The 20,058-nt window shown below is 40.4% G+C and overlaps 1 protein-coding gene across 1 annotated transcript in view; it reads left to right on the top strand.

Annotated features, from left to right (window-relative positions):
* Positions 1-20,058, top strand: part of IGF2R (insulin-like growth factor 2 receptor) — a 54,447-nt gene that overhangs the window by 12,233 nt on the left and 22,156 nt on the right. Inside the window, exons 6-26 of the mRNA XM_009895535.1 lie at positions 213-333; positions 2,030-2,144; positions 3,655-3,817; positions 3,964-4,144; positions 5,400-5,503; positions 5,917-6,081; positions 6,381-6,521; positions 6,881-7,027; positions 7,928-8,059; positions 8,469-8,616; positions 9,823-10,000; positions 10,586-10,701; positions 11,122-11,284; positions 12,860-13,039; positions 14,081-14,182; positions 14,885-14,986; positions 15,650-15,824; positions 17,193-17,360; positions 18,432-18,575; positions 19,257-19,435; positions 19,799-19,886. Coding sequence (XP_009893837.1) covers positions 213-333; positions 2,030-2,144; positions 3,655-3,817; positions 3,964-4,144; positions 5,400-5,503; positions 5,917-6,081; positions 6,381-6,521; positions 6,881-7,027; positions 7,928-8,059; positions 8,469-8,616; positions 9,823-10,000; positions 10,586-10,701; positions 11,122-11,284; positions 12,860-13,039; positions 14,081-14,182; positions 14,885-14,986; positions 15,650-15,824; positions 17,193-17,360; positions 18,432-18,575; positions 19,257-19,435; positions 19,799-19,886 — 3,012 coding nt within the window. The remainder of the gene's footprint in view (positions 1-212; positions 334-2,029; positions 2,145-3,654; positions 3,818-3,963; positions 4,145-5,399; positions 5,504-5,916; positions 6,082-6,380; positions 6,522-6,880; positions 7,028-7,927; positions 8,060-8,468; positions 8,617-9,822; positions 10,001-10,585; positions 10,702-11,121; positions 11,285-12,859; positions 13,040-14,080; positions 14,183-14,884; positions 14,987-15,649; positions 15,825-17,192; positions 17,361-18,431; positions 18,576-19,256; positions 19,436-19,798; positions 19,887-20,058) is intronic.

Genomic DNA, 20,058 nt, shown 5'->3' with positions numbered 1-20,058 from the left:
AGCAGGAAGGATGAACTTCCCCTTGTATCACAAGCACTTCAGGTTTTGTCTTGCCAGTTTGACTTTTTAATGTAACCTGTTTTAAAGGTATTTTTAGAAAAAAGTAAAGCAGTGAATGGTAAGTGAGCCCACAGATAAAATGGCAAGATACTTCGGGTAGAGCAGGGCTTAGCAACTGAGTCCTATATTCTGTGTTCGGTATTCTATAACAGGAGGTTCAAGTGGAGAGACCAGAAACTGCCCAGCTGGTAGTGCTGCTTGCTTGTTACACAAGGGTCAGGCGTATGATGTTGGCCATCCACGGGAACAGTTGAAACTTCATGACAAAGACAGGTATGTTATTTTTATGGTAATACTTCTGTGAACACTTCTCAGTCATCTGGGCTGAAAAAAAAGCAGTCTTGGTAACAGATCAATCTTTGAAAACTTAATATTGATACCACTTCAATTTTGAAGCATTGGCAGAAATAATTTCTTCAAATACTGGCAGGGCAGAGTCTTTCAGGCATCCTATTGTACTGCCATAACAGATCAAATTTTCTTCTTCATTGTGAGACTCCTTTTTAAAGAATTGCAAAACTCTCAGAAGTGAGGGATGGTTGCTGCTCTCTGCCTGCAGGCAGAAGAGTGAGATTTGACCCCATCTGCCTGCTGTCTGAGGGCCCACAGGGTAAATGCACTTGGCACTCTGTGGGTTTATGCACTGTATTTGGCTCGCTCTACTGCCCAGGAGTACTTTACAAGTTGATGGATGTTACCCTGCTCTCTTTTTGCATTAATGAATTCTTAATAGGAGAAATAGATAAGCACTGCAAGGCTTGTTGTTCCTGGTGAGAGCTGGGAGTAGGAGAATCTGTTTCCTTTCTGAGCTCCAGGTCATCTGAGCCTGCTTGCCTTGTCTGTAGGGTCAATAGTGCCCTGCTGACTCCTGCAGTACTCTTTCTGCCTCAGATGCAAACTGAAGAAAGCAAGTGGAATAAACCAGGTTAACAGTATTATTTCAGTGACAGGGTTGTGGATTTTCTTCTGGTTTACAAATGAAGTTGTTAATCCTTCATTGCAGGGTTTTTCCCCAGCACGAAACAAGTGTGTGAGGTGTTCTGTAGCAAGGCAGAAGCTTACATCTGAGGAAGCACAAGCTTGTTCTCGTATTAAAGTGCAACTAGTACTCTATAAAAGTGCGTGGTGAGAAAGCTTTGTCTTAACCCTGCTAGGATTGAAGAACTCTTCATTGCTTGAGGAAAATTCATTGCATGTGCTCAGTCAGACTAGGGTGGCCTGGGAAGAGAGTAAGATGATTGTGTATCTGTCCAGGACAGTTAGAGGTGTGGCTAACCTGAAGCCAGGCTGTCACCCCTCTGTGAGCTGCTGTCTTCTGCCTGTTAGATTGTATAGAACAGTAATGCTTAGTTAGGAAGTTGTGTTGGTCTCCTTGTTGTCTCATCCAAGTCATCTTTCTATTTGTTTCTTCCTGTCAGATAGTTACCATGTTTCATTCTCCTGCTCCTACCTTGTCTGATCTGTCCCAGTTGCCTTGCTTCTGTTGATTTGCTAATGAGTTCATCTTTTAATTCTGGGGGCAGAATGGAAAGAGATTATATGGGCGGAGGTGGTAAAGTATAGCAATGTGGTAAAACATGAGTAGTTATTACTTCCAAAACTTGCAAGAGTGTCTATCACATCTGCTCTCCAGCAGTTTGAGAGCAAAGTTAGAGTGTTCTCGGGACTATCAGCCAAGGTCCTGCTACAATACTGGTTACAAGGCACCGAGCAGGGTCTTAACTGAGGTGCAAGTGGATGCTGTATTAAGTAATTTTGCTGGGACTGTCTTAATCTTTATTTTGGTTAACTGTAAGATTAAAGGAATAAAGACCTCCATAAAAGTATCTTTCAGGAGCAGGTCTACTTTGGTATATCCTGCCTGGGTATCTAGCAAAGGGCGGATGTTCTTTCAAAAATATCCTTCTATACAGTGAATAGTGTCTTAATTGTTTGTTTTTTTTTTTGGTTTGCCATATTCTGTTTCTAGGCTGGTATTGAGTTATGAGAGAATATACAGTGATGACGAAAAGCCTGACTTCTGCCTAGGCCATAACCCAGCAGTGACGATCACTTTTGTGTGCCCATCAAAGAGGGGAGAAGAGGTAACTTTGCTGCTTTAGTTTGTTAAACAGTTGGTCTTTAACTTTTGTGTGCATTATCTTCTGTTGTTATTGAAGGCTGAAGGGAAAAGAGTTTGTCCTAGTTTGCAGCTTGTGAAGGGCATAGGAATCTAAATAAATTTTAGAAGACTTTTTGAAGAGTATGAGAGATAAACAAGAACTTAAAACTTTCCCGGGGTGTGTTTGTTCTTGTTTTGGTGAATTGTTTTGTCCTTTCCTGGGTTCAAAGCTTTCCTCTGAGAATAGGACAGAGTTAGTACAGTGTTAATTCTTGGCCCAGAGCTCTGCTTGCTGGTGTGCACTTCTCCATCGTCAGTCATCCTGGGCACGCTTACAACTGTTGTCTGTAACTTGTTTATTAACCTGGCCTTCCTCAGGGGAAAAAAATAGCTAGCAAGTGTCTCTGCATGGCAAAAGCCTATCATTTACTAATTAGGCTCATGTACTCCTGTTACGTGAAAGTAAAATCTGTACTGTTAAGTAGCAGCTTGGTTTTTGCAGGACGTGGTTTTAGCCTAGCTTCAATGCAGTATGATCACTTTGATGTGACGTCAGCCACCCACACTCCTTAAATTGGGCCATAGTGGCTATCACTAATGCTCTGCTATTTATATCGGGATCCTTTTTGTTGCAGGTCAGTGAAGGAGGAGCTCTTGTCTGGCTAACTTTTGGTTTAATGTCTTGTCTCTGATCTGACCTAGATAGGTACTATGCTTCGTCCTTGTTGCTGCAGAAACAAACCATATGCCTTTCTCTACTGTTGCTTTGTAATACCTCACTACAGCTATGAATAGTATTGCTAATGTTGTGTGTGCCTGTAACTTACCTGATACTTTACCTGTGTATCTGCCTGGTTTAGTGGGTGGCAGAAATACAGATTTATGAAACAAGGTGAGCTTCTAAATGTTTCATTTTAAAGTGAGGAAAAACAAGACGACTACTTCTCCCAGAGGTGCAAAAATATCTCACTACAGAAAATGCATCTGACCAAAGTGTTGGCTAAAGAATTCTCAAACGTCTTTCAGTCCTGATTTGGACTGAGGGAATCAACGTTGCTAAAACACCAGTGTCTTAAAAGGTTGCTTTGCCTTCGGAGAACACTTGATCTCCGCTCCCTTCTTTGAGGACTCCTCTGAAGCAAACACCATCCAAGCTGCGCTGAGCAATTTGGGCTTATGTATCTCTGCTTTTGCCAACATCTTAAGGGAAAGTGCCTTTTAATGTACTGTTACTGCTGCTGACCTTCTGCTAATGTGGGATACTTTACCTCTGTTTAGACTTCTAGTTTGCCACATCATTAATAAGAGCTGGTTTACTTTCTTCTCAACACCTATTTCTGAGAGGCATGAGACAATGTTTGCAGATATTAAGCAATTTACAGGTGAAGTTAGTGATTACTGACCCTAAATGAATGTGATACTGTTGTTTTAAAGATTATATTTCAAAGAAGTTTCTGTACTTGTAATTTAAATTCTGTTCACTTCTCTATCAGAGTGCAGGTCCCAAACTCACGGCAAAAACAAATTGCCGGTATGAAGTTGAGTGGGTTACTGAGTATGCCTGTCACAGAGATTACCTGGAGAGTAAGACCTGTCTTCTGACTAACGAGCAACATGATATCTCCATTGATTTAAGACCACTTACTCAGCTTCCAGGTAAGCTCACTATTTTTCTTTTGTGGTGTGACTAGGCAGTTTTCCAGTTCCATGTCTGGAGACAGGAAAAATGTCCTCTACAGATATTTGGCTTTTTGCATCTGTTCTGTTGTGTTTTAGAACATTATTTTTTTTTCCTTATTCAGATTATGTCACACCATATTTTGCCAAAGATGACAAAGAGGAGTATTACTATTACTTGAATATATGCGGTAAAACAACTGCAGGTAACTGCAGGGACAGCACAGGATACACTTCATCTTGCCAAGTAAAATCTTCAAATAACCAGCAGAAAGTGGCAGGAAGATTTGAGAACCAAACCCTAAGGTATGTAAGGGTTCTGTAGCCCTGTTAACTTATCTGACTGACTGATCTTTATTTCCTAATTTGATGCCCTTATTTGTCATGTAGGCAATATTCGATACAAAACACAAGTGGTTTTGCTCAGTTTTGCGTAGAAAAACATTAACAGTATACCAGGATAGCATTAGCAAATGAAGGAGCAGACGGGGTTGGTAGAAGCCACTGCCTAACAGGGAAGAAACTTTGATCAACTTTGTGAGAATTGCAGATTGTACGATGTCACCTCTTGCCCTCCTTGTGTTTTGCATGTAAAGTGGCATCAGGATTGGATGTTTTAGAAACTGTCCTCAAGAAGACAGCATCTCTGCTTCCTTTACAAGAGCATGCATTAATCATATCCAAGACTACTAAGTCCAGGATTTTGTGATTATTATTATTTTTTAAGAACTTCAGGATACCCAAGTGCCATACTGGGACAATAGTTTGCATGAGATTGCAAAGCAGAGATTATTCACCTAGATATAGTCTTCCATTCTGTCTGTAAGCATGTGACAGACTTGTTGGAGTTGTCTTCCAGGAAGTATGACTTCCACCTGCAAAAATAGCCATTCAGTAAACTAATGGAAACAGATAGTCCACCTTTGGAGGAAAGGAGGCTGAGTGGCAACTTCATCACTCTCTACAGCTTCCTGAGGAGGGGAAGTAGAGAAGGGAGGTGCTGAGCTCTTCTCCCTGGTGTCCAGTGATAGGATGTGTGGGAATGGTTCAAAGCTGTGCTGGAGGAGGTTTAGACTGGACATTAGGAAGTGTTTCTTTATTGAGGGAGTCGTCAAACAGTGGAAAAGGCTTCCTAGAGAAGTGGTTGATGCCCGAAGCCTGTCAGTGTTTAAGAAGCATTTGCACAACGCCCTGAATAACATGCTTTAACTTTTGATCAGCCCTGAATTGGTCAGGCAGTTGGACTAGATGACTATTGTAGGTCCCTTCCAACTGAAATAGTCTATTGTAACTGAAAGCACAGATATTCTATTCTATTCAAAGCTGGAATAGCTTTAGAGCATTCTTTAAACTTTATACACATTCATGAAAAGTAACCAGAAAAATCAGCGGATGCAAGCCTTTGTTGCAGTAGAAACAGTATTAATGTTGAACAAGCAATTGTTTTCCCTTTGAGCGAGACAATTATTAAATAAACAAGAGTGTGGCTTCTGTTATGTGAAGAACACTGCGTGACTGTGTCTGATGCCATGTTTCTATCTAAAACTGACTTTTCACTCAGATATTCTGATGGGGATCTCACTTTAATTTATCCGAATGGGGACGCATGTAGTTCCGGCTTTCAGAGAATGACTGTCATAAACTTTGAGTGCAATGAAACAGCAGGTGAGTTTAACAAGCTGTGATGACTTTGCTCAGGGCTTGACTTCTGTGCTTGCTAGTAGACCTTATGTTCAAAGGAATGCATGCTTTAAGCCACAGCTAACGCAAGGAATAAATAAAGTAAGTGCTAATTTCTATGGCTGGCAGGAGTGTTTTGTGCTGTGTAGTGGTACTGCTATTCTAAATTTACACTGGTGATCAAGAATATTGAGGTGTGAAAGAGCCTCATCTCTTAGCCAACTGTTGAGGGGGGAAAAAAAAAACCCAAACAAAAAAACCCCAAACCACAAATGCAGGTCCTGTGCAGCAAAAGGATTTGTGTCTTCCTTGCTTATTGCCAGTCCTCAAGTCTCCTTGCTTTTCTCCCCTTTTTCCCCTGGAAACCTAACATCTGTTTATCCATCTTCAATGTTAAGGTAATGATGGTAGAGGAACTCCAGTGTTTACTGGTGAAGTGGACTGCACATATTTTTTTACTTGGGATACAAAATATGCATGTGTTAAAGAGAAAGAAGATCTCCTTTGCAGAGTTGCTGATAAGAAGAAGCACTATGACTTGTCACCTCTGATCCGCAGTTCAGGTATGGCAATAAAAACTAGCTTTCAATTACTTTTGTCCTGAGTACACATGCAATTCTTTAGCTGAAAATTAATCACTTTTTGCTATTCTTAGTGAATTTCTGGGGTACTGGTGCTCACTTCCCTCATCCAAAAGGATTGAGTGACTTATGAAAGTAGCCATATCCATGACTATCTTGGTTGCTGTCATCTTAAGTGGTTTTAAATGTGGGTCCTTTTTAGTGATAAAAGGCGTTTTGGCATGGAGAGGCTAGAACAATTAAGCCAGGTGACTTGTCCTTAATGACCCCCTTTATTGCAGAGCTAGCCCAGAACTGGGAAGCTGTGGACAGCAGCTTTTTGGAGGTAGGGAGGAAGCATTATTACATCAATGTCTGCCATAAAGTGCTGAAGAGAGGAGGAGCTTCCAGCTGCCCAGATGATGCTGCTATTTGCTCTGTAGGTGAGTCTTTTTGGTTGTTTGTTTTTTTTTTTTTAAAGGCTCTGAAGGCTTGGCACTTCCTCTGCAAATGGAGTTGGCTGCCTTGAGCACCTTCAGTTATTTGAGGAAAAAAAGGTTATGAGCACATTGCTTTTCTGCTCCCAAAGACCCTAGAAGAAATGATACAAGTAGCCTGTTCTAGCTACATCATGGTATTATTCTCCTCCAGGGTTTGTAGCATGGTTTTGGTGAGGTTAAAAACAAACTCCTAATCATATGCTTTCTTAAGGCTTTTCATTTTGCTAGTTAATATTCTCTTAATAGTGTAAACTTCACTTCTTTCCAGGGAAACAAAAGTGATGTATTTACTGTCTTTACAGATAAACACAACAAGAGTAAGAATCTTGGAACATTCGTATCTTCTCCTAAAAAGGTTGGAGAAAATATTCAACTTACCTATTCAAATGGAGATAGCTGTGGTGTTAACAAAAAAATCAAAACTGTCATCACTCTAGTGTGCAGACCAGGTGAGAATATCCACACCCTGTTCTCCGATCCAGTTAAAAACTGGAGGTCATTTAATATGCTCAGGTGTGAGTGCAGAATATTAGCATGTGCCTTTGTCTTTTATTTCCTTCTAAGCAAAAGCTGAAACTTTGTGGTTTATTTACTAGGATGATAGCAGTGTAATTGCAGGTATTTAGCTCTGTTCACCTTTTGTACACTTACTCTTTAAAGACCATTGAGTAAGTCTCTTGAACTAAGGTTCTTTCAAACATGATGAAAGTGTGTTTAAAGCTCCAGAAATACCTGGAAGCTATACAAAGCACTTTCTATGCCTAGATTTTCTTGATAGGAAAGACTGGTTCCGAACTGAGATCGGATACTTTAACCTTCTTTTCTAATAAGTATGTTTTGTGTCTAAACTGCTTGCAGTTTACAAAAGGCAGAAGCAGTTGCAGAAGTTGATTTTGTTCATCTCCATATAATAGCCCACTAGTTTAACCATCTCCCAGGGAAATACAAAACCTGTATTCCTCTACCTCAGCCTGAGGAAGCTGAATCCTCCAAGTGTGCTGGCTGTTAGGATCAGGTTATGCGCTGCTTCCTAATAAAGCTGTTGCTTTGTAGCAAAACACCAGGTTTGTGTATCAAAGCAAACCTTTTTCGAGGAGTGATAGTACTCGGAACTAGACTGAGCCAGTGCATCTTCACCCCTGGGCTAAACTTTTATTCTGGGGAGGAGGATGCAAAGAATTTGTACGAGGAATTTTTGGTTCTACTTTAGTCCTCATTTTCAGAAGAGTGGTACTTTAACAGTTAATCTTGGTCTGCTGTTGGGGAGGAGTTAGTGTTCCAAGGCTTAAATTCGTAGTTCCTTTTGGCAGCCTGACTGTATGTGTAACACATTGCTCTTGTGATACCAGGTGATCTAGAAAGTGCTCCAATCTTGATGTCTGAGGGTGAATGTTCTTATGCGTTTGATTGGTATACTGCTGCTGCGTGTGTCCTGTCTAAAACTGAAGGAGATAATTGCCAAGTTTCTGATCCTCAGGCAGGTATGTATATATGTTCAGCAGATTGCAAGGTTGTGAGGGATAGAACTTGTGTCACAACACTGAGTCTTTGATGCACAAGAACAAAGCGAGTTCAGTCTAAGTCTAACCACCCGCAACATTTGAGCAGAGCAGTTTTAAGCCGCATGCTTATGGAAGATCAGAATAGCACAACCTTAATATTCCCGTAGTGTGTGTGGAGGAAAACAGGTGTAATGTGCATTTTACTCTACTAAATATCTCTGCATAAGAAAACATGCTTTTAGGATGTCCAAATTGTTTCTGGAACAATAATTACATGGCAGGAGATGTATTTGGCGGAAATGAACTAACTGTGTGACTGGTAGAATTGAAACCTGTGAGACATGGCAGGAAAAAATTAAACTGATAAAGTTTATTCCTTCCCGATTAGGCTTCTCTTTTGATTTATCACCTCTGGCCAAGAACAATGGGCACTATATAGTTAATACTACTGAATACTTGTTTTACATAAGCATCTGTGGCAGTGTGCCGGATGAGTTGTGTCACACTAAATCAGCAGCATGCCAAGTAACACAAAGGTGAGTAACTAGTTCTGTTGTCAGTAATAGAAGATCTCTTGTCGCATGGTGTGTTGTCTATGTGTAACAGTGAACAATTTGCATGTAAAATAATTACTCTGTTGCCTGTAATAGATTCAGGTAATTTGCATGCTAAATATTATTTGGTAGTGCAGTAATTGTGTTGCGAGCTGTTTCAAGCAGAGTGTGCACACACACGTAATCTTGCTTGAGCTAGTTTTTGAGATTGAATGAGTGTGTCAATTGCTCCCCCTTATGTTTCCCATAGGGACTGTAAGCTGTAGATTAACTGCTGCAGCTGTATTAAGCCAGCCCACACTTTGGATTCAGAGTCAGCTAGATTCCAAGAGCTGGCCTAAAGAAGCACTGCTGCGCTTGGGGTGACTAGTAGCTGCCTTACGCAGAGGTGGAACCCAGAGCTTGGATGTTGCACTGTATTTCCAATACTGAAAGTGCTGTGCAGGCACAGCCCCAGTGCGTACTGCTACTCTAACAGCATCATTGCTGTTGTCTTCTACAAGCTATGTCTGAAATTAGTATCTATACACTTCAGGTTCTGGGTCAGCCTGTTGCCAGAGATGGGGTACAGCATAAACACGTGCAGCTGTACTTGAGTTGGCTCTGAGTTACTCTCCAGCCAAAGAGGTCACTGCAGACACTAAAAACATTCTTCAGGGGAAGTGGTCAGGCTAGGTCTGGTAGAGCCAGTGTTAAGTCAGAGTAAAGACACCTCCCTGAACCAAAGCTAGTCCCAAGCTAAGAGCATGAGAAGGCAGTTTTCTTCCCTGAGTGAGAAGATTTGCTGTTGTGCAGTGCTAGGTCTTCACTGTCCACGTGTATTTGCATGGAACCAGTCTGAGCCCAGCATTAGGGTGCCTGCAGTTTGAATTCTGCTCTGGAGAATGGATACTTGATATTTCTGTCACTTCTCTGGAGAAGGGAATGTTAAAGTTTTCTGGATATCTAAGCAAGGTACAACTTCCTTTCCTTTCCAGACAAGGACATGTTTTACATTCATGTTTTAAGTTTTCTTTTGGCAGCATTCTATTCATCCCAGCTCACATTTAAGCAAACTTTCTTAATTCTTTTGTCTTACTGTGGTGTCTTCTATAAACTTACCTGTGTGCTTGCTACTTGTAAGACTTCTCTTAGAGAGAATTAATTTTTCATTCTGTCTAGTGTCAAAGCCCACTTTTTCTTTTCTAGTAAGGATCAGTTTTGGAGTCTTGGACTGCCCAGTTCCAAACTTTCATATTATGATGGCCTGATTCAGCTGACCTACAAAAATGGTACAGCATACAATGATGAGAAGAAAACACTGCGATCCACCCTCATAACTTTCCTGTGTGACCGTCAGGCTGGAATAGGTCAGCCTGAATATCAGGTAAGAAATTCTGTATGAAGAAGCGAAGGATCTCCATCCCAAAATCCTGACAATAATTGCTGCTAGGCCAGTGCAAGCACAGATTTATGGATGGAAATATCCTGTATCTATAAAGCAGACCAAGAGAAATAGTTATTTCTCTTGGTATATCTGCCTTTTGTTGCAGCTGTAAAGCTTGTTTTCACCACCGAACAGTAAGCTTTTCACCTGGATCCAGGTTCTTACTTCACTCTCCTCTAGTCTCTGGGTTGTGTAATTACTAGTGCTTTTGATTGTCTTGTATTTCTACCTGAAAAAAACCCAAACTTGCTGAGAAGTAACAAGTGGTAGGACTGTGTGTCCTGTAACACAACAGACAGCTGTTATGTTGCTCTAGTTGCTCTGGTCCTGCTGTTTTTGGGAAGAGTATTTTTAGTGACACAGCAAATAAGAAGATCTACAGCAAAGCAGACCTACACAAATCGGTCTGAGAAGGCATATCCCAAAACCAATGGGAAATAACAAGCTTAAAATGTAAAGGAGTAGCTGTGAGTCACAAAGTATTCTGTGTGGAAGGCCTCACTGATGTATTCTGCTGTTTTTTAGATAGAAGATAACTATACCTACAACTTCAGGTGGTACACTGAATACGCTTGTCCTGAAATGCCACTGGAATGTGTTGTGACTGATCCCAACACCATGGACCAATATGACTTGTCAAGGTAGGAAGGTAACCTATACAACATAACTTGGCTATTCTAGTTCAGTGTTCTGGCTGATAGCTTAGCATGGGATGAAGTTGGTTTCCTGTGTAGGCAGCACTAGAAACTTCATCTGTTGTGACAGTCTTAACTGTGCATATCTTAAAATGAAGACAATATTTCCCTCTAGCACCTTAACTTGCCTCCTAAGATATAAGTTGACTTTTGGGGATGGCTTTGCTTAATAAAAACTTACTGCTTTGCCAGCTGTGCTCTACTTCCTAGGAGTATTCTTTTTTAATTGTAACACTTGAAAATGAAGGGGAAAAAAGTTACTCTGAAATGCCTTGCAGTTGCTCTTTCTTGAGACTGATAGAGAAAGCTAGAGAGAACCTATAAAGAATGTGTGGTCTTAGCATAGAACTTTCTCTTCCTGCTCAGCTTAGCAAAGTCTGAGAAGAGAGGTGAAAACTGGTATGCCATGGATAATTCAAGACCCAGTGAACGCAAGAAGTACTACATAAATGTCTGTCGACCACTGATTGCTGTCCCAGGATGTGACCGGCGAGCATCTGTCTGTCAGATGGAATATCGGCACGATCATGTGAGTAGCCTTTTCATCCCTGCTGAGAGCTGGTTTACAAAGTGAGAGAGATTAAGGGGTATGCAAGATAGACACATGAATTCTGGCTTCTTCGTGCAAAATACAGTGGTATCCATAATGTTGGAATAGTCATTGCAGAATGGTAGATCTCCTTTCCACCTCTTCAAAGACCGAAGCTTTAATTTTTACAAGTGTACTGATGTTGCCTTTGACATGCATGATTCTTTGTCCTGTGTTGCAGAGGCAGACAAACTGCATCTCTTCTGTGTAAACTGCAGAGAGTTGCAGAGACTGTTAGCATTTCTTTAGGAACAGGCTGCTCTCCTGAATATCCTGTCTTGCTTCTGGCTTGTCTTAGATTGAACTGTGGGAGAAATGTGTTTAAAGATTCTTTGTGTGTGTGTGTGTCATGTGCGCTCCCCTGCCCCCAAACTGTCTTTGGCTTTGAGGAGTAGATAAGGCAGAAGTTGTGAAGTTGGGGGAGGGGGTTGGAAATAAAGAGGTGGTGGTTATGGGCTGCTACTTCTGTATTTCCCCTGAAGTGTAACAATTTATCCTGGGACTGTTTGTGCTGACATGCTGGATGGATGCTTTGCCCACGGCCTGATTTCAGTGCTGCTCAAGGCTGTAGGAAAAGTTGAACTAGAGGCTCACCAGCCTGTTCTAATTCCCTCTGTAAAATGGAGAGAACACCTTCCTTCCATGTTGTTGAAGAGGATGTCGGGGTGACTGAATGTGTATGTCACCATCACGGCACTTGAGCTAAATAATACTAGTTCCCTGTGCTTGCATTAGTCCTTCTTGTGTAAGGCTATTTTACGTGTGGAGACATGTTAAGGTTTCGTTACTTCATTGCTAAGACACTGGAGTAAAAAGTGATCGCATTGGGTCAGCCTATGAATGCAGAGGGTTTATTTTTTTTTTAAGGGGGGGGCAAAAAAAAAAAGCTGAAATCTTTGAAATATGACAGAACTGCTTTGGAGGTGTATTCTTCTGTTTGTTGCTGTCACTAACTTAAAATAGTTTCTTAAAAATAGGAAACACCAGTTAATCTTGCAGAAATGAAGATTAATTTGGGCCTAGGTTGGCACCTACTGTTGTTCTAATGCTCAGTTTCTGCTAGTGCATTTTGGGCTTTGCTAAGCATGGCGGATCCCTAAAGTCAATTCTGAGAACATCTGAAAATCTGAAGGCTTCCACATACTTTGTTTCAAAGATCTGTAAAACTTAAACCCTACTTACTGTGCATGCGACAAAGGCCTCCCTAAATTCCTAAGATGTGTAACTGGTGAGATGAAGATGGCTGTTGAGAGGCACTACAGGCACCTTATTGTACTAAAAATAAAAGCAACAAGAACCCAAACCATGACTGGTTGTGGAGCTTGTCTGTTAAATATGTGAAAATTAAGTACAGAATGGGCAAGAAATTTAGGGGGATCTCTATACCCTTGTGATCCTCAAAACTCTCAAGATAACCTCTATACAAGATTATTGTGATAGGTATGATCTTTTTGACTGTATCTATAACTCCTCACTTGACTTTAGAATTGCTGACATGCTTTTCTTTATTTCTAGGTTTCTTACTCTGAAGTCACCTCTATTAGTAATCTTGGTGTTGCCAGCAAAGAACTAGTAGTTGAGAGACCTGGACACATTTTTCTAACCTATGCAAATGGCTCTGTGTGCATTGATGCTGATGGAAAGAAAACTACTTATACCACCACCATCCACTTCATCTGTTCCAAGGGCACTCTTGTAAGGACAAATGATCTTTCAGTTGTTGCTCCATCGTAGTAGGTTTTCTATCATATAATGTGAAGCCACATGAAGATGTATCATGTATAGCAGATTCACGAAAAAGGAGACTCTTGAGGACTTAAAAATGTAAAAACAAAGCTGACTTAGATGCTAGAGAAGTGTGTGTCTCAGTCTGAGTATTCTATCATAAGCAAGAACTAGTTAAAAACTAACAGCCTCAGTGGACAGTGATATTTCAGACTAGTCTAATCAGCATGAAATATATACAGGGGCATAAGACTGAGGAGTTATACATGCAAACACTGCAGACCCTCTTAAGAGGAAGAATATTGAAAAGTCTATCTTCAGACTTGGGTTCTACGTTCTCTGTAGCCCGTTGATTCTAGAGGATTTTTTAAATCTATAAAACTTTTGATGATACAACTCCACATACTGAAGTTTAAGACTGAGGGGATGGTTAGACTGAAGCTTGCCTGGACTTGTTCTTGCTGGCTGGTGAATCTGCAGGTCTTACTCCCCTTGCTCCCGTGATCATCAGCCCAAGGTGTATGGTCAAAATCTGTTACTTTGAGCAGTTATGAACTGCTTTGCTTTTGCCTGAAAACACTGAAATGAAGCGTGTATAATTAATACTCCTGGTACCTTGTTACCTCAGCTAACAGAGTTTTGTGTTGCTTGATTTTTACCTTTTTTTTTATAGTGAACTATGCATTATACCCCAAAACTCTTCAAAGCTTAGACTGAGATAGGGTGTGGTTATGCATGTCTAGATTCAGTATTGAATTTAGTGTGAATATTTGGATGTCAAAGTCAGTTCTTTGCTAAAACTTAATGACATGTTAAGTGATTAGCTAGACAAAGTTTTCAGTGGTGACCTTCAAAATAAAGAGGGGAGAGGGAAGTGGGGTGGGAATTGTGTGCGTTTGTAGTGAAGTCTTCTAAAGGAACCTAACAGTTTCTCATAAAGTGGAAACTCTAACATGAGAAGGTGTTAGCTGTTAAACTTATTCAGGTCTTCTCTCTGCAATCTCTTTACAGAGTAGCAGCCCGCGGTTTATAGCTATTCAGGAATGTGTGGCCACGTTCTTATGGGAAACTGAGGCTGCTTGTCCAATCAAGGAAACAAAAGATGATTCTCAGGTGAGAGAGGGGGATGTAATTGTATTAATAGTCTCAAATACTTTCTTGTTTTCTAACACTTCTGGCTGTTGTGTTTAAGTGACTCAGAGCAGACTAACTACAGTGAAGTCTGAAGTTGATCTTGATCAGAGTCTTGGGATATTTTATTGCTTTCTTCTTGAAGTGTTCCTGAAATGTGTAACTTCTGACCAAAGTATTCAAGTGCTTTGTCTAGAGAACAACTTAATTGCTGTGGCACTGAATGTTTCATTCTCTTAAAAGGTTACTAGTAAAACTAAGTTTATATGTAAAGGTATATATTGTCCTTGTTTGTGTACAGATCAACAAATAAGTCTGGGTTTTTTTTACATTGAACTACTTGGGTGCTTCTACTTTACAGGTCTCAACATAAACACGTTAGTGTGGAAAACAACCCCCAGTTGAAACTTCCTTGCTCTTAGCTAATCTGATAGATGTCATCAGTTAAATTGCACTTTGATATGTTGGTATGTGGCTGATGTCAATGGACAACAGTGCAAAAGAATTGGATGAAGTCTTGCTACTGCCAGAGCTGTATTCTGGTTGTCCAGATCAAGTTGCTGATTGGTACACAGGCTAGGAATATGTGTAAATCACTACTTTGGCTCTTTAAGTTAGAAGTAAAACTTGAAAAGAAGACATGCAGAAGGAGAAAATAATGCTGTTCTAATTTTTTTTTTCCAGTCATGCTCTGTGCGAGACCCGAACACTGGCTTCCTGTTCAATCTGCAGCCATTAGCTTCTGGAAAAGGCTATATGGCTACTGGCATTGGGAAGAAGTTCTTGGTAAGGATTCTGACTGTACAGTCTGTTGCTTACGGGTGCTGTGGTTGCATTTTCCAGTTTTGCTTAATGAGCAAGTGGAACTTTGACTCAATCTTCTTAGGAAATTTGAGTTGGCAGGAAAGTAGTGTGCTGAGGGGAGGAATAGAGGATAACTTGATTAATCTCAGATAGTCTTAAAAGCATTGAACTTCTGGTTCTTAGCAAACGTAAGGTAGCCACACTTTAGAGTCTGTGCATAGTTTTCCAGTTGTGGACACTGTTACATAATACCAGTTTATCAGCTGGTGCCGAAGAAATGGACAGTGGAAGCCTAGAAAGGGATTTAATCTGTCCGTATTGGTGTTCTTAATGCAATCTGCGTGTATCAGTACTCCTAGGCTGTCCATAGGTACTACCATAGTGTTTTTTAATCTAAGAATAAACTTGCTAGACTACATTCTCTGCTTCTAGTGGGGATAATTCGTAGACTCTGTAAGCTGAACATTAAGGATATTGTTCCTGTATTATAGTTGGTTGTCTTACAGTCTAGAAATGATAGACACTTCATGCTGTTTGAAGTAGTTCTGGACAAGTGAGTTTTACTGATGTAGAAATGGCTACGTGGACCTAATTTTTCTGATGCAGTTAATACTGTGTACACCCACATGTTTTCAAAACTTCTAGCTAAACATTTGTGGACCTATGCCAGATTGTGGTAAAATCAATGGCAAAATAGCTGCTGGATGTGAAGCAGAAAATCTGACATCGGTGAGGCTGGTGGAACTGGACAAGACCCTGTATCTGTCTGGTGAAGGGTTTCTGACTCTTACCTACAGAGGTCCTCTTCGTCTGCAGTCAGGTGAGTTCAGGAAATATGCAGTGGAGAGGGATGCTGATATTGTACAAACGTTCTGTGAATGGTCTTTGTTCCTCCCTTTGTTAATGTACTACAACCTGCTGGGCCTGGTGATCGCTTAAACGAGCTAGTTCATATGAAAATTTTAGGAAGAAATCAAATCACGCAGAACGGTATTGGCTCAGTTTCTAGTAATAGATGTGCATTTCAAAAACTCCTGGAAGCAGACCAAATATAGCACAGGATTTTTTTTCCTTGCTGAGTAGATGAAAAATATTGCTCCTCTCTAGGAGAAAGAGATAGTCAGATTGGGAAAACAAGCAAAATGAACTCTGGCTCTTTTTCTAAGTGAAGTCATTGCTTTAAGGTTCAGTTTAATGAATAATGCTCTCTAAAGTTGTTTCATACCTGAAAGATCACTTTTTGGTAAGTTTATACTCTCTTAAATGGAAGTGCTTGAATAAGTGTTGTAGTACCTCATGTACACCTACTTCATGAATTTAAGTCTGTTCCACAGATAAGACTAATGAAAAATGTATATCTAACTTTCGGATTTTACACGCTTTTGAACTGGACTGGAACTGAGTTTTCATAGAAAGGCATATGACACCTTAACAACAAAAGGTTTTTAGGAAAACAGGATTTTGGATTTGGGAGCCTCAGATGATCCTGAATGTTCATCCTCTGTGCAAGTTGCTACGATGATATCTCTTATTTTCCCAGTTGTGATGGTTTTGTACCTCATATGCAATGGGTAGCAAGTGATTAATCTCTCCTGTATTTTGCTTTGAGAGCTTCTACCGTTTTGATAATACTAGGATACATTGACAAATGACGTCCGTGCCCCACCCCCAACCCCCCATTCTACCATTCCTTGTGGGCTGTGGAAGGGAGGACTCAACAGAACTTAAGATATGCTGCTTAAGTAGTATCAGTGTTACTTGTTCTGCAGTCATTATGCTGAACTTCTTACAAAGAAAAATGCCAAAGCCAGAATTTTGTTATCTGTGATGTAATTTAGAGCTGCTGGTACAGCTGATTTGACATGTTACAGGTTTTCTGTTTCTTCAAATATATCACGTCAGAGACCTAGGAAGCACAATTCAGTGAAGGTAATTATGCTCTTGAAATGTGTCAAGGCATTCTGGTCTCCCGTTTGGAGACAGTTGTGGCTGTTAGGCAATTTAGCACAGGTCTCTAAAGAAGGCTTGTGTGTTTACGGTTAAATAAGCCCCTATAAACAATAAGGTAGTGTTTTCATTGACGCAGTTAGCAATAAGAAACTGTTAGAAAATTTTGAAGTCAAGTGTTAGCTTGAACTTAAATTCAAATATTCCCAAGTGAACCAGCAGCAAAGTGTTTCTTTTACAGGAACATCAGACACGTTCACGGTGACTTTCATTTGTAATGATTCGTATCCTGGAGAGCTTAAGTTTGTGCGTGAAGAGATAAACAGTGTGCTGAACATCCATGATACGTTTTTTGAGTTTCACACAGCTCTGGCCTGTGCTCCTGCTCCTGTAGACTGCCAGGTTACAGGTAAGTACCTGGAATTTGGATGGACTCTGTCAAACGTTGGAAGGATTAACTGAACAACAAACTTCAGAGGAGGGCTGTAAGAATGCCTGTTGCAAAGACATTTGTACGACTTGAAGTCTTCATAGAAGTAGAGAGGGAGAGGAGGTAAGGTGTTTGAAGCAGGCTTAACTTATGAAGACAGACAAGAAGCAAATGTGGAACATAGCGGTACACACAAGAAAGCTGATGATTGCTTTGAAAACCTTTAATCCTTATCATGGCTGGATGCTGCTTCAGCCCAGCTCTGAAAAAATGGGTTAATTTGGTATTGGCCTCTGGTAAAATGCGCCTGTGAATAGTGGAGTAGTTACTTGTGGGAAGTAACGGTCAAGGTAACTGTTGTGGTTTAACCCCATCTGGCAGCGAGGACCATGCAGCCACTCATGCAGTTCTCCCCTTTCCCCCTAAAAGGGTAGAGAGAAGAGGGAGAAAAGGAGGAGAAGCGGACAAGAAAAAAAAAAAATCCTCATGGGTTGAGATAAAGACAGTTTAATAGAACAATAACAGAAAAGGAAAATAACAATAACAATGACACAAGTCAGTCTCACCACCCAGTGAACTGGTACCTTCCCAAACAGTGATGGTGGATTCTGGTTTCCCTGGCCAACCCCCACTGATATACTGAGCATGATGTCTATGGTACGGAATATTCCATTGGCCATTCCATTGTTCTGTCTGTGCTCCTTCTCAGCTTCTTTGGGAAGCTGGAAAGAGTCCTTGAAAAATATAAACATGCCTAGCAACAACTAAAACAGTATGTATTATTGACATTCCTTTCACAGAAGTAATTAGAAAGAAAACGAACTCTTTCCCAGCTGAAACCAGGACAGGAACTCTGTTCTATGCTTGGTGTAGCGATGTGTTTTTTTATGGAAACAGTACCTTCTCTCAATGGATATCTAATGCGATTCTGAGAATTACTTTGAGTTACGTGTACTCAAAAGTGAAACTTGCATCATTTCAAACTCAGTGCTGCTGCAAGTATCTAAGAGGACATCTTTCAACTTACTGTATGTACCACATCTCTTTCAGATGCTGCTGGCAATGAGTATGACTTAAGTGACTTGAGCAAAGAGGGTGAACCATGGATTGCTATAGACACTTCAAAGGAAGCAAAGAAGCGAACGTTTTTCTTGAATGTCTGCAAGCCTTTGCCCTATGTGCCTGGATGCCCTGGTAAGCCAAGTGGGAAGCATTTCTTAACTTGTGACTTCCGATGTAGGACCTTATATGCAGAATGACATTCCTGGTTATTTTAGTAGGATTTGTTGAATCCTGCCCATTCAGTCACTGAACTTGCATAGGCATGGGTGAGGTATGTCAAGGGTATAATAAACGGACTTTCTCAAACTGAGAGCAGTCTTAATGCTCACCAGGACTCTTGCATTGAGATGTGCGGGAATGCATTTAGGAAAGATGCATTGAGGGCAGTATTTGACAGTATCTTCTATTTTATTTTTAAAGAAGAAAGGAAAGTTAAATGTTGTTGAAGCCTCCAAACTGAACAAGGCCTGAATGAGAAGCTTATGCTGTGTCTTATTGCACTTCTAGCCAGTTTGATTTATTTAACCTGTTGCTGTAGTCTTTTATCAGTCTGTAGGAGCAGATAAGTTAGTACAGTTTAAAAGATTTCAGTGAATGCAGGACAGTAACTTGTTCTATTCCCCAAAGACTTTAGGTACACAATGTCTGTATTTATGAAAACGCTTCTGTTGCGTTCTGCTTCAGGAGTTTGAGACAGTCCGATTTAATGCTCAAAGGTCTCTTAAAGCTACTCCATTATGTTATTTTACAATAAAGTTAAGTCTAGTTGTCAAAGCTTTGAACTAAAATACAGGCTTTTGTTTTTTCCTGTAGGTGGTGCCATAGGATCTTGCGTGAAATACACTGACAGAAGCAAGAACCTTGGAGTCATTCAGATAAACCCACAGGCTGCTACTGATGGGTCATTAAGCATTATTTACATGAATGGTGACACATGTAAAGATAAGCAACGTTATTCTACACGTATAATCTTCCAGTGTGATCAAACAATGGTAATTTTCTGTACCAATTGCTATTAATGAGGATTTTAGAGCTTGGACTTACTCTAACAGAATAGACAGTGTTTATTCCTCTTGGAATGGAGAGGCTGGTTCTAAAAAGTAATATCTTGTATACAGACTTTTCCTTTTTCTCTCCTTACAACTGCTTTCCTGAGCACATAGAACACAACAGTGAACTCTGTGATGGACTTCTGTGAGCCACCAAAAGCAGCTCTTTGCTGAAAATGAGTACTGAAATTTGTTAATAGGTATCTTATCCTGTGCAACTACAATTAAAAAGGATTCTGCGTGTACATTTTGTGACTTGCAATGTAATTTTTAGTAAGCCTCCTTCATATGGCTTTTTTTCTGTAGGGGTCGCCGGTGTTTGAGCAAGAGGATGACTGTGAGTTCGTATTTGTTTGGAAAACATTGGCAGCGTGTCCTGTTCACAAAGCAGAAGGTAAGTGTAGTTGTTTGAGCTTTAAAACATCAAACAAGTCTGTACAAGAAATAAATACTTAGTGAAGCTATGTTTGTTTCTTGCCCTGTGAATCTTCCTGTAAAAGGTGCTGGCTTGTGGAGGGATGTCTCTTCTGACCTTTAAGCCAACAAGGAGTCACATCTAACATTAA

This window comes from Charadrius vociferus, unplaced genomic scaffold (genome assembly GCF_000708025.1).
Source record: "Charadrius vociferus isolate BGI_N301 unplaced genomic scaffold, ASM70802v2 scaffold142, whole genome shotgun sequence".
In the NCBI taxonomy this organism is placed as follows: Eukaryota; Metazoa; Chordata; class Aves; order Charadriiformes; family Charadriidae; genus Charadrius; species Charadrius vociferus.
Note: the sequence above shows the minus strand (reverse complement) of the source record. Positions and strands in the feature narration are given on the sequence as shown.